This window comes from Perognathus longimembris, chromosome 8, assembly GCF_023159225.1.
Source record: "Perognathus longimembris pacificus isolate PPM17 chromosome 8, ASM2315922v1, whole genome shotgun sequence".
Taxonomy (NCBI): domain Eukaryota; kingdom Metazoa; phylum Chordata; class Mammalia; order Rodentia; family Heteromyidae; genus Perognathus; species Perognathus longimembris.
The window spans coordinates 13,941,899-13,956,521 of record NC_063168.1 but is presented as its reverse complement, the minus strand read 5'-3'; the positions used below and the strand labels follow the sequence as shown (position 1 = coordinate 13,956,521).

Sequence of the window (14,623 nt, the reverse complement as noted above, 5' to 3'; positions counted from 1 at the left end):
GGCAGTTTTGACCTTGCGTAAACTCCGGTGTGCTTTCCCGAGCAAAGTCCACAACGCCCGACTCGGACCCGCCCCGCCGGCTCTGCAAACTCGCGCGGCCGCGCCAAGTTCCCGTGGCCTGCTGGGAAATGAAGTTCCCAGGGACGGGACGGGAACGGCGAGCCTCGGGCGCATGCGCAGAGGAGGCCCCGCCCAGGAGGCTGTCAGAGCCCGCCGGGAAGCCGGGGGAACGCTGGGCCGCGTCGGGTGAGCGGAGGGGTGATCTGAGGAGGGAGAGGGTATGGGGTGACCGTGGTCATCGTGGGGCCACACCACGTTGAAAGATGCGCGACTGAGAGGGAATCCCGACGAGGGGACGCACCGAGGACCTGGGTTCTGGTCCGGCGTCCTGCGATGGACGCGTCGGGGGCTCTGGGTCTGACCGCAGACCCCCGCGCGCCCCTCCGAGTGGTGAGGAAGTTTCCGTCCCGAGTCCGTCCTCAACTTCGGGGCGGCCGGGCGTCGGGTGACCGGAGACCCCTGTGGAGATGCGTGCCGGCGACCCCGGGCCCGGGGTCACTCGCTCTGTGTGGCTCGTGGTTTTGGCCAAGACGCTGCTCTTTTGCCTGTGGCTGGGAGCCAGTTGGCAATCTGAGGCCCCCGGGGTCCAGGAGCAACCCAGGGTAAACACCTCATGACAGAGTCAGCCGTGTGTGTGTGTGTGTGTGTGTGTGTGTGTGTGTGTGTGTGTGTGTGTACTTTGGGCCTGGTTGCTGGAGCTTTTGTGCTTAAGACTAGCAATCTATCACTTGAGCCATGGCTCTACTTCGGACGTTTTGTGGTTAATTGGAGGTGAGAGTCTCCTGGACTTTCCTGCTGGGGCTGCCTCGGAGCCACAATCCTCAGAGCTCAGCCTCCTGAGGAGCTAGGAACACAAGCATGTCAGCCACCAGAACCCAGCCTCTGCACATTTGTAATTAAGAATGGGCCAGCTTCTGAATTAATGAGCTAGTTTATTAAGTTCCAACAACAATTGAAAAATCACATCCTCTCAAGGTAGCTCCTTGCTGAAAGTAGGTGTCCAATATTGATTTGAGAAGGGTCCATTTCTATAGGATGCCCATTTCCTCGGGTCTACCCATCAGGAATGTGTCTAATAGAAGTAAGTGACTTCATAACCCTGAGTACTTGTTTGACAGTTTTTGTTCTTTTATTGTTTTCCCCTCTGACACATATCCTAATTGTCCCTTTTGCAGCCCCCATCTGTGCTTCTGCCAGCTATGTAGAAGCCAGTCCTGTTTCTTTGCTGCTTTAAGCATTTCATGCACAGTAACAAAAGAGCCTTCCTGAGATTGCTGTTACCTACCTGCTGGTCACCTTGCCAGATACACACACACACACACACACACACACACACACACACACACACACACGCTATATTGTCATTTTCTACCACAGAGACCAGGGTGGAAGGAACCAAAATGGGAGGCAGATGCTGAAGCTCCAGTGAGTGAAAGCTAGTTCCTGGGGTGCTGCAACTGAGGGACACTGCCTCCCTCTCACCCTCTTCCAGTACAGTACACCAGATGATCAGCCAGAGAGCTAGGAGGTATTCCTCTTCTTAGTGTTAGACATTGAATCCTGACAAAGACCATAGTTTGTTTCTGCTACCTGGTTCTTAGGGAATCCAGCAGCATAAAGAGGCCACCCTTTTTCCATAGTCACGTGAGCCTGTGATGTATGTTTGTCAGTTGTGTGGGGAGTATCTGCCCATTTATCTGCTAGACATCCATGATGTCTAGTTCCCCTGTGATTAAGATATGATCCCTCTCCATCCTTTTTCCTGAGGCAGACAACATGGGATGAAACACAGAGTAGAGTGCTGTGTAGTATGCAGAAGGCTCTAGATTTGATCACCAACACTGCAACCCCAACACCACCACCCAAGCACACAGTCAACCAAACTGCTGGAGAACTGATGAAGATTAAAACAGCATATTGCATTTTGAGTTTCTGTCATCCTAGGAACCAGTTGTAGTATTATAAGTCACCAGCTCCAACCTGTGTCTAGGACCTAAACAAAATCTGAGCCGTCCAGCTAAGACTACCAATCAATGAGACTCATCCCTTTTGTTTTGTTTTATTTTGTGCCAGTACTGGGACTTGAAATCAGGGCCTTGCACTCTCATTTGGCTATTTACTCCAGTTTTTCTTTTTTGCTCAAGGCTGGTCAGCTGGTATTCTACCACTTGAGGCACATCTCTACTTTGGGCTTTTTTTTTTTTTTTTTTTTTTTTGCTGGTTAATTGGAGATAAGAGTGTTACCAGCTTTTCTGCCTGGACTGGCTTTGAAATAGGATCATCAGATATCAGCCTCCTGAATAGCTAGGATTATAGATATGAGCCACTAGTACCAGGAAAGCTTCGCCTTTGATAAGTTTGCCCAAGTCCCAATGACTTCACAGCTAGAAACAGAGCCCAACACTTACGGAAGTGCTACTGCCTCTGGACACCCAAACTCAACCCCAGACTCCTGCATGGTACTGTCTATCCAGTGGCCTAGACAGTAAGAGGTAGGCATTTGGCTAAGGTAGCTTTTTTATTCACAGTAAGTTCCTAAATGCTTAAAAATGTTTAAAGTTGCCATGCACTGGTGCCACACACCTGTAATCCTAGCTATTTGGGAAACAGAGATTTGAGGATTAAAGATCAAAGCCAGCCTGAACAGGAAAGCCTGTGAGATTCTTATCTTCACTAAATTACTAGAAAAACTGGAAGTGGCGCTGTAGCTCAAATGGCAGAGTGTTAGCCTTGAGCAAAAGCAGCTGAGGGACATAGCCCAGGCAAGCCTTGAGTTCAAGCCCCAGGATTGGTGTGTGCGCACGCACACACACACACACACAATGCTTAAAGTCACCTTTTTCCTCAGTAGAGCTGGAATGAATGATGAAGCCAGTGTTTCTTTCTTTTTCCAGAGCTGAGGCTTCAGAGTCTCCAAGGACTTTGTCTACTCACATCACCCTAGTGATGGCACAAAGGGACTGTTTTCTTACTTTTAATCTTAATGACTGCCGAGAAGGAAGATGAAGGTAGAGCAATTGATTCTACTGCTTTCCTCATAGCTTCAGATCTCAGACTTTATAAACCTCCTTCTGAGCCCAAGGATAAAGCCTACCCGAACAAATGATTTTGCATCATGAATGAAAAATCTTGCTCTTTCCATAATGAGCAAGAATTAAGAGATGGACAGGTAAGCACTCTAATTTGGGAAAGAAGGTATTGTTTTGTTAATTTATTGTTAATGAGACAGAGACTATCTTCAGAATGTGGCGTTTTAGAAATATTTTGGGGAAGCCAGCATTATAGGTTTTAGTTTTTCACAGGGGAAAAAAAAAAAAAGCCAGGTCCTGGTGGCTAATGTCAGTAATCCTAGTTCTTCAGGAGGCTGAAATCTGAAGAAGCCAGCCCAGGCAGAAAGACTCTTATCTCCAGTTAACCAAAAAAAGCCAGAATCCTGGGCTGGAGGCAGCCGCTGCCTCCTTTCTCCCTCCATGCTTCTTTCAGCATAGCGCTGGGACTGCCTGGGAGTGAAAGCCTAGAGGAGCACTTTCTTGGGATGATGGCGTGCCCGGAACCTCTGAACATTGAAGATGTAACTGTGAACTTCACCCCCAAAGAGTGGGACCTGATGAATGCAGCACAGAGGAAGTTGTGGAGAGATGTGATGTCAGAGGTTGCCTGTCTGCTGGAGTCCATCGGCATTTCCATTCCACATGGCAAAGATGGCCCTCTTTACATACAACAAGTCAGCAGTAAGGTCCACGTGACCCCATCAGTGCAGAAATCTCTTTATCGGCAAGACTCACTTGACAGGAATGACTCGACAGAAACGAAGACTCACAGCTCTTCATTGACACAGAGTTTGCTAAAGGATGCAGAAGACATCTCCTGGGTTAGCCTATACCGGGGAGAGAACCACCATGAATATTCATGTACTCCTGAGCACATGGAACACAAAGAAATTGATCATCTAAATGGCAATGGCATTATGAAGAATTCGTTAAACATTAGACAATGCAGTAAGTCTCTTGAGGAAAACAGACAGTGTGACTGTGGTCTATGTGCTAAAGTCTTTTTGGAGAGCAATGAACACTGTAAACACAATGTAACTCACACTGGAAGGAAATCACATGATTGTAGTTTGTGTAGGACAGCCTTTGTTCCTTCAAAGTTCAGTCACCATACGACTGCACAGGATGGAGACAAAGCATGTGAGGATAGTGACCTGGGGCATGTACTCAGTCAACCCAGGGAGGTCATTTGGCAGGATGGAGGAGACACTAGCCAGGAAGTTGATGACAGCCACCTGTGTACTGCCCCCTGCATTCAGCCAAGTCACTTCCGGCAGCAGGCGGACATGCCCACTGGAGGAGGGGCAGATGGAGGTCCCCTCTGTGTGTGGGAAGCGGTCACTCAGCCATCTCATTTTGGAAATCACAAAGGAGCACATGCCAGAGAGAAAGCACAGGCGTGTCCTCCCGGTGGGGAAGCCTCCCAAAGGCCCAGTGACCTTAAGACACATAACAGAACACACACTAAAGAGAAACGGCATGAATGTCACATCTGTGGGAAAGCCTTCAAATGGCCATGTGACCTTAAGAGACATAGCATAGTGCACACTGGAGAGAAGCCCTATGAATGTCGCACCTGTGGGAAAGCATTCAGTATGCCATCTTCTCGTGTTGCACATGAGAGAATACACACTGGAGAGAAGCCCTATGAGTGTCGTACCTGTGGGAAAGCCTTCACTCAGCTATCTAACCGTGCCACACATGAGAGAATACACACTGGAGAGAAACCCTATGAATGTCGCACCTGTGGGAAAGCCTTCACTGCGCCATCTTCTTGTGCTGCACATGAGAGAATACACACTGGAGAGAAGCCCTATGAGTGTCGTACCTGTGGGAAAGCCTTCACTGAGCCACGTAATCGTGCCGCACATGAGAGAACACACACTGGAGAGAAACCCTATGAATGTCGCACCTGTGGGAAAGCCTTCACTGTGCAATCTTCTTGTGCCACACATGAGAGAATGCACACTGGAGAGAAGCCCTATGAGTGTCGTACCTGTGGGAAAGCCTTCACTCAGCAATCTCACTGTGCCGCACACGAGAGAACACACACTGGAGAGAAACCCTATGCATGTCGCACCTGTGGGAAAGCCTTCACTGAGCCATATAATCGTGCCAGACATGAGAGAACACACAGTGGAGAGAAACCCTATGAATGTCGCACCTGTGGGAAAGCCTTCACTGAGCCACGTAATCGTGCCAGACATGAGAGAACACACACTGGAGAGAAACCCTATGAATGTCGCACCTGTGGGAAAGCCTTCACTGTGCAATCTTCTCGTGCCACACATGAGAGAATACACACTGGAGAGAAGCCCTATGAGTGTCACTTCTGTGGGAAAGTTTTCGGTTTGGCCTCCAGCCTTTTTCACCATAAGAAATTACACACTAGAGAAAAAAAATGATGCGTGTCGGGGCTGGGGATATGGCCTAGTGGCAAGAGTACTTGCCTGTTATACATGAGGCCCTGGGTTCAATTCCCTAGCACCACATATACAGAAAACGGCCAGAAGTGGTGCTGTGGCTCAAGTGGCAGAGTGCTAGCCTTGAGCAAAACGAAGCCAGGGACAGTGCTCAGGCTCTGAGTCCAAGCCCCAGGACTGGCAAAAAAAATGATGCGTGTCATCTGTGAGTGAAATCATTCAGTATCTCATTTAAACCTTGCCAGGACGAGAAATGACAGCAATCACACAAATGCAACCTGTGTGTGGAAGGTTTTGGTACACCCTGTAATCTTAGAAAGTAAGAGCAATCCTCCGGAAGGAGAACTCAGCAGTCTCATCTGTGTGGGAAAGTCTTCAGTCAATCAACGCATCTACAACAACACCATAGGACATATACTAGACAGAAACGACCGATAGAAACCATCTTTGTGAAAGGCTTTAGGCCTGATTATCCACAGGCGAGAAAGAATATGAACATCGCAGCTCTGGGAAAGACTTCAGTCATCATGGAGGGTTGGCTCCCTCAAAGAACAAACAGCGGAGAGAAACCATGAGTGTTGCTCCTGGGAAAGCTGTGAACTGATCTACTCTTATACAGAATCAAACGATGCACACTGATGAGAATCCACAAGAACATTTTTCATGTGAGAAATCCTTCTGTCTATAGTCAGCCCTTCAATGTCATGTGGGGATACAAAAAGGAAAGAATATAGCCGTGTGGGGTATTATATCTTGCTTGTATAGTATGCATATAAGAACTATGACAATGACTCAACCTTTAGTGTAAATTTAAATATGATGAACTAGAACAAGAAAAGCCACCTAGAGACCCAAACTCAGTTTGGCTAGTCAGTCCCTATGCACAAACACATTTAAAGATGTATGTGTGTAATCTGCTTGGATTCTAGTGAATGTAGGAGTCTGTAGTTACAATGTTAGTTTCAAATACCCTAAGGGCCTTAACAGGAAGGAAACTCCTAATCCATACTTAATGGAGAATTCTTTCCATCTATGATGTTTTTGTGTGTGTGTTTTGGTTCTTTGTTGGTCTTCTGGCTTCAACTTGGCGTGAGGGCTGTCAACTATCCTTTAGCTCTTTTTTCTCTAGGCTAGCACTCTACCACTTTACGCCACAGCCCCAATTCGGGCTTTCTAAGTTGACTGGAGAACTTACCTGACCCGGCTGGCTTTCAATTTTGATCCTTAGATAATCAGCCTCCTTAGTTGGTAGGATTACAGGCATGAGCCAACAGCACTGGGATACAATGTATTTGTAAGTAATAGGAGAGCATGTCACTTGACAGACCTCATTTGTCTTTAGTTTGTGAACAAATATTCATCTAAGCACCAGGTATGGCATGCAAAAAACCCTGAAGTAACAAGTTCTAAAAACACTTAAGTATTCCATCTAAATGAATGATGAACTCTTATCATTGATAGTTTTTTTATTTAACAGCCAAGTTTGTGGTATATGTAATGTTCCATATTGTATATGATGTTTAGTGTCGTGAGTGATGAAAATCTCTGAGTGAATAACGATGTATTTTTCAACATTAAGATTCACCGAGGAAGGGGCTGGGAGTATGGCCTAGTGGCAAGAGTGCTTGCCTCATATACATGAGGCCCTGGGTTTGATTCCTCAGCACTACATATACAGAAAATGGCCAGAGGTGGCGCTGTGGCTCAAGTGGTAGAGTGCTAGCCTTGAGCAAAAAAGAAGCCAGGGACAGTGCTCAGGCCCTGAGTTCATGGCCTAGGACTGGCCAAAAAAAAAAGATTCACTGAGGAAGCTTGATCTTAAAAAGAAAGTGGAGTCATTTCTGATTTATTGAATATCAAAGTATCTTTAAACAATATATAGATATGTACAAATATATATGTACAATAGTTAGATTGCATAAAATTAATAAGAGGGATTATCACATGTAGATTTGGACAACATCCAATCCAAACTAAAGGTCAACCAGACAGAACCTAATTTGCAGATAGAATTAGGAATACAGATTTCAAATAACTGAGAGATTAGTTTGAGAAGATCTGACATTTATTTTGTTCTACTTTTTATCATGAAGTTTAAACCAGAACACTGGATCTGAACTCCTTGATAGGTGGGAAGATATTCAGCCCATACTTTGGGCCATCCCTCCCTTCAATATCTTTTCCACTGAGATAATTTCCAACTTCTTCACGTTAGCAGAAATCCCCAAATGTGCTGAGAAACACAGCACAGGGTTTTCTCTCCTTCCCAAGTGTCTAGGAATGCCACGACTATGTCAAAGGTGAGTGCCTGGGTATGCAGTCTAAGGCATTTGGGGCTCCTCGGTCCTCCTCAGTACATGGGTGTTGCCATGTCTGTTGGTCAGGCCCTCAGAATACTCTTGATGTTTGTCCTTAAACATCTCCTTTGGGCAGAGTAATGGTGGGAGCTCCTCTAAGTCAAATCATCATGATAGCCCTGAGATAACTTACATAAAATATATGGAAACATATGTCATTCACTTCAAAAGTGCCTGGCCATATAGCGTCTCAGATATGTAATCTCAGCTTGTCAGGAAGCTGAGAACAGAAGATTATTTTTTGAAGCCAGCCCTGGCAGGAAGTCTATGAGACTCTTACTGACTGCCCCAAGGTGCAAACGATGGCTCAAGGGGTAGAGTGCTAGCCTTGAGCAAAGAAGCTCAGGCCCAACACACTGACCCTGAGCTCAAGCCCAAGGAATCAACAGAAGAAAATCAACAAAATGAGAAGCTCCTTAATGAAAGAGTTTACCGATTTTATGTAAGTAGTCACTGGTGTCATATTTTCAATAATGTGGAAAAAGTGTCCTTTTCAATATAACTTCTCATATTACCTATATTCAGGTTACTGATGAGGATATCTTTACAAGTAACAGAAGATGCCTAGAAAGTATGTTAAATAGCATTATAGTTTGCTGTAAGATACATGTATATTTTTAAAATTAGAAATAAATGACCAAATGTCAAGATACTGAGCATTTTCAAAAAAAAAAAAAAAAAGCCAGAATTAGAGGTGTGGTTTCAGTGGTAGAGCACCAATCTTGAGGAAAAGAAAAGCCAAACTAGAGTACAAGGCCCTGATAAATAGTCCCAATAAATAAATAAAGCAAAATGAATGACACTGTAAATGTAAACATGTCATTTTACACACAGATGAATATATCTGATAGTTAAATTACTAGAATGCAAGTGCAGGCCCAAGATGTACAAAACCTGATGATTTTGCTAGGTATTGTCAAGTGAAGGAGTGGAAACTACTTATTCTCCCGGGTCTTGTAACACAACTTTTGGCACTCTGAGAAATGCAGTGTATTACTTTTTGACCTTGATAATCTGACAACTCAAGCATTACCTCAGAGTTGTTTTATTTGGCATTTCCTTCATGAGTGATATTGAGCACATTTACTTGCGTGTTTCATTTGGCATAAATTGTCCATTTCTTTTGCCTATTTTTCCACTGGGTTTAGCTTTAGGTGTTTGTTTGGTTGGGATGTTTTTGGGGTTTTGTTTTGTTTTTAGCCAGGGCTACTATGTACCCTAGGCTGCCCTCAAACTTGGTATTCTACTGCCCTAATCTCCCAAACCCTGGGATTACAGCTGTGTACTGTCACACCCAGCCTTTTTTTTTTGTTTTTTTTTTTAACGTCCTGATTTTTAGGACTTGAAAAAAATATTAGGAAAATTAGCCCTATATCAAGTGTATTTTTTGTTTGTTTTATTTTGAATTAACACTAGTGGGGGAAAGGTTTAGCTATGCACAAACTTTCTTATTCTCTTTTTCCCTCTCCTTCCCTTTCTCCTCCTTCGTTCCCTTCTTCTTCCATACTGGGGATGGAAGGGCCTACTAAATAGAGGATTTACTAGGGCCTACTAAACAGAGGATTTACTTTTTTGTTGTACTAGGGATTGAACCCAAGGTCTCAAGTTTAGTAGCTAATTTATCTGGAATTCTCGTGTGTGTGTGTGTGTGTGTGTGTGTGTGTGTATTCTGGGGAAACGTGTGATTTTTAAACTGTGGTCTTTGGAAGCCTGGGAGATTGCCCCTGGTCTGTCTTACAGGTTGAAGGCATGTTGGATGGCTCTTCTTCGCACAACAAGGACAGCAGTGCTCTTGCAGCTTTCAGAGGAATTCCTGTACATATCGCCAACCTCCCCTGCTTCCTGTCAATACTCACTTCTGTTGGGTTTGCATGAGGCCGTGTGGAGCTAGGCCCTGTGCCAGGAACTGGGAGGACCTGAAGAAAGTGGGCAGTGAGGGGGGAAAGTGCACAAACATGCTGTGCCACCTCTATCCCAATAAGATGGTGGGATATACTACCCATGATATGGAAAGGGCATGGGGAATACCAAAGCGACACCACAGGCTCCATGAGTGGCATGCAGTTTAATTTATTTACTATTCAAGGAAGATAGACATTTGTTCCCCACAGAGCTTTTCTTTTTCATCATAGCTGAAGTTTTCCAGGTTATCTTACTTAAAGATTGATCTTGTCAGGCATTGGTGGCTCACACCTGTAATCCTTGCTACTCAAGAAGCTGAGATTCGAGGATCGCAGTTCAAAGCCAGCCAAGCAGAAAAGTCCATGAGACTTTTCTTCAGTTAACCAGCAAGAAGCCAGAAGTAGAAGAGTGGGTCAAGTGGTAGAGTGCTATCCTTTTTTTTTTTTCTCGCCAGTCCTGCGCCTTGAACTCAGGGCCTGAGCTCTGTCCCTGGCTTCTTTTTGCTCAAGGCTAGCACTCTGCCACTTGAGCCACAGCGCCACTTCCTGCTTTTTTCTATATATGTGGTGCTGAGGAATCGAACCAGGGCTTCATGTATACAAGGCGAGCACTTTACCACTAGGCCATATTCCCAGCCCAGAGTGCTATCTTTGAACAAAAAAAGTCAAGAGAAAGCAGGAGGCCCTGAGTTCAAGCCCCAGTATACACACACACACACACACACACACACACACACACACACACACACATTGATTTCAAGCCAGATGTAGTGGTGCATGCCTATAATCTAAGTATTTTTTTTTATTTTTTTTTTTGCCAGTCCTGGGCTTGGACTCAGGGCCTGAGCACTGTCCCTGGCTTCTTTTTGCTCAAGGCTAGCACTCTACCACTTGAGACACAGCGCCACTTCTAGCCATTTTCTATATATGTGGTGCTGGGGAATCGAACCCTGGGCTTCATGTATACGAGGCAAGCACTCTTGCCAGTAGGCCATATTCCCAGCCCTTAATCTCAGTATTTTTGGAGGCTGAGATGATGGATTCCATATTCAAGATCTTCCTGAGCTATGTAATAAGACAAACGACTAGGAGTCTTTAATTCAGATTTCCTGGAAATTTAATTCCAGATTCCATGGAAAACAGGAAATGCTTCTCCCCTCTCTTTTCCACTTTTCCCTACTTTAAATCTGCTATAGTAAAATATGTATTTGTTAAAACTTCAAAAACTGGAAAAAAAAAAAAAAGATTGACTTTGGGGCTGGGATATAGCTCAGTAGTAGAGTGTGCGTAGCATGTACAAAGTTCACTATACAGTACACAAAAAACAAGTAAAAAAAGAAAAAATAATTGAGGTGTTGGGAATATGGCCTAGTGGCAAGAGTGCTTGCTGCCTACACATGAAGCTCTCGGTTTGATTCCCCAGCACCACATATATGGAAAACGGCCAGAAGGGGCGCTGTGGCTCAGGTGGCAGAGTGCTAGCCTTGAGCGGGAAGAAGCCAGGGACGGTGCTCAGGCCCTGAGTCCAAGGACTGGCCAAAAAAAAAATAATTGAGCCAGGCACTGGTGGCTCAGATCTGTAATCCTAGCTGCTCTGGAAGCGGAGATCTGAGGATCCTGGCTCAAAGCCTACCCAGGCAGGAAAGTCAGTGTGACTCTTATCTCCAATTAACCACCAGAAAACTGTAAGAGCTATGGCTCAAAGTGGTAGAGTGCTAGCTTTGAGCACAAAAGCTCAGGGAGAGTACCCAGACCCTGAGTTCAAGCCCCATGACTGACAAACAAAACATTGACTTCAATCAGCCTATCAAAGCAGAGCAGACCTCTGGGTCTGCCAATCATTTAGTATCCTATGGATACTGAGAATTCCAGTTGAGGATATTCAGTATGGTGCATGGGAAATGCTCTTGTCTATATGGGGGAGTGCATTCCCCCTCACTCTAAAGGTCTCCTGCCCCTACAGATCTCAGAGTTGAAGAACCATAGCCTTCTCCAGGCCCTGAGAGCTGAAGCCAATGGATGGGAGCCAGCGGGTAAGGATCCCCCAGGACTCTTAGAGCCTGGGGGGAACCCAGTTCAGACCTGCCATAGATCTACTTCCTCTAGCTTGGATTTCTCTTGCTCTTTGTCATTCAGAATTTTGTAGATTTATTATCCCTCAAGGAAAACTAGAATCAACACTGGATTAGGAATCAGTTTCTCTGCTAGTGGTTTACTGTATTCTTCTGGGCAGGCAAGTCATGTAAGGTCTGTGATGAAAGTGGAAATATTAATATAACACTATTGTTCTTGAAGTGTTATATGAAAAGGAAGGGGAGTGTATTTGGGGGGGGGCACTAGGGCTTGAATTTAGGGGTTTAGGTGCTCTCTTTTAGTTTTTTCCATTCCAGGTTGGCATTCTACCACAGGAACCACAGCTCCACTTCCAGCTTTTTGGTTTTTATTCGAGATTCTTTTCTGGGCTGCCTTCAAACTGTGATCCTCAGATTTTAGTCTCCCGAAGATTACAGGCAAGAGCCATTCATGTCTGGCTTATATTGATGTTTTTGAGCTAGAATCTCTTTAATGCCTGGGCTAGCCTGGACTGGGATCCTCTTTGTACTTCCTTGAGTCACTGGGATACAGGCATGTCCCACTGTGCCAGCCACTGATCAAGATGGAGTTTTGTAACTTTTTTTCAGTAGCGAAGATTACAGGCTTTGAGTTGCTATGCCTTTAAATACATGAACAGATTTTACTTCAAATGTAAAAATATTTTATGTTTCAAAACAACAGGCATTTTTGTACCAGTTAGAGTTTTTGTTGTTGTTCTGTTTTGGTTGTGTGCCAGTCCTGGTGCTTGAACTCAGAGCTTGGGTACTGTTCCTGACCTTTTTTTTTGCTCAAGGCTAGCATTCAGCCACTTAAGCCAGAGCTCCACTTCAGCATTTTTGGTGGTTAAATATAAATAAGAATCTCCTAGACGTTCCTGCCTAAACTAGTTTTGAACCTTGATCCTCAGATCTCAGCCTTTTGAGTAGCTAAGACTTGAGCCACCAGCACCTAGCTCCAAATAGTTTTAATTATATTAAATAATCTTTTTTTTAAGATTTCTTTTGGCTAATGTGGCTTAGTGATAGAGTGCTTGCCTAGCATACATGAAGCCATGGATTCAATTCCTCAATACTGCATAAACAGAAAAGGCTGGAAGTGGCACCATGGCTCAAGGGGTAGAGTGCTAGCCTTGAGCAAAAGAAACTCAGGGACAGAGCCCAGGCCCTGAGTCCAAGCACCAGGAATGATAAATAAATAAATAAATAAATAAATAAATAAATAAATAAATAAATTAGCTAGGTGCAGTGGCTTATATCTGTAATCCTAGATATAAGGTAGGCAGAAATAGAATCTCAGTTCAAGACCAACCCAAGCAAAAAAAGTTAACTGGGTGTGGTGGCACACACTTAATTCTAAGTGCAAGGGAGGGTCATGTTCCAAGGCTGGCCTGGGCAGAAAGCAGAGACCTTATTTGCAAAATAGTAACTATAAATCAAAAAGGGGCTGGGGTGGGGGGCATGGCTCAAGCAAGGCTCTGAGTTCAAACTCTAGTACTGCCAAAATTTTGATTAGTTGATAAACTATTTTAATTGATGATTCTGTTTAACATCTGGAAAATAGGTAAGAGAAAGGAGGTTAAAAAATAGGAAAAAGGTGAACTACATGTACATGAGCAGCATTAATTTATTTTTAAAGATGTGTCCTTTAGCTCTGCGATCTGTTAGTCAAGAGAATATAATCCTCTGTGTCTTTATGTCTCACCTTCAGAAGTGGGAAGGTCTTCCTGGTTCCAAGAGGACAGGAAAAGCTCTCTCAGAGGATGGGCATTTGTTTCCAGACTTTAGGCACCAGCTTAGCTTAGTATAGCTAGTTGAAGCCTTGAACTGTCTATTGACTAACCTGTTGTAAGAGCAGATTCCTACCCACTGTGACCCTGGGCCCACAGCCTCTGATATACGAGGAGCATCTATGGTGACAGGTGGATCTAATTGCTCAGAGATGAGAATCTGAAGGGTAAAGAAGCAGTACCACAGTATGGAGGTGAGGAGTGAGGTAGAAAGTCTTGCTCAGCATTCCCCATAGCTGTGACATATTTCCCTTTTTTGTTCAGCCACTTTGCCCCACTATTTTCCCTCTTCCAGGACCCTACATGTCAAAAGAGAATTCTATTTTCTTGGGCGTCCAAAGTCAAGTATTTTGTTTAGCTTGTGAGCCCTGATACTCTGGCTCTGTACCCCAAGCTGGAGGTGGCAAAATGGAATTTCCTAGAGATCTAGACATTTAGGACCCTGTGGTCCACAGCCACATGAGTCAGGGCTGTGCCAACACCAATAACTAACATTACTGAGCACTTACCTTTGGGTCACATACTTTCCTCAGAGGTTGAAAAATTGCCTAATCACCACAGGTTAAGTAACTAGTCCAACTAGTAAGCAACAGTAAGCCCTTTACTCTTGGGTGCTTTCAGAAACCATCTTCTAACCTTCCTTGCTGCATTCCATTAGTTCTTGGTAGCATTGTATTTGATCTATAAGTCAGTCCTTTTTTTTGTTACTATAACAAAATACCAAAGGTTGGTGTTTATGCTTCTTTTTGTGCTGGTCCTAGGGCTTGAACTTGGGGCCCAAATGCTGTCCTTGAGCTTTTGTGCTTAAGGCTAGCACTCTAGCACTTGAGCCGCAGCTCCACTTCCAGCTTTTTTGGTGATTAAACGGAGTTGAGGGTGTCACAGACTTTCCTGCCCTGCCTGGCTTCAAACCATGACCTTCAGATCTCAGCCTCCTAAATAGCTAGAATTA

The 14,623-nt window shown here is 44.6% G+C and overlaps 1 protein-coding gene across 3 annotated transcripts in view; it reads left to right on the top strand.

Moving 5' to 3' along the window:
• Positions 1-144: 144 nt before the first annotated feature.
• Positions 145-14,623, top strand: part of Elmod3 (ELMO domain containing 3) — a 32,203-nt gene continuing 17,724 nt past the window's right edge. For 2 of the 3 annotated variants that reach the window (XM_048352586.1, XM_048352583.1), the window contains exons 1-4: positions 145-246; positions 2,955-3,229; positions 9,631-9,705; positions 11,755-11,824. In XM_048352586.1, coding sequence (XP_048208543.1) covers positions 3,176-3,229; positions 9,631-9,705; positions 11,755-11,824 — 199 coding nt within the window. In that variant the 5' untranslated portion in view covers positions 145-246; positions 2,955-3,175. Of the gene's footprint in view, positions 247-364; positions 451-2,954; positions 3,230-9,630; positions 9,706-11,754; positions 11,825-14,623 lie in introns of those variants that run through there. The other variant, XM_048352585.1, reaches the window with a different exon arrangement.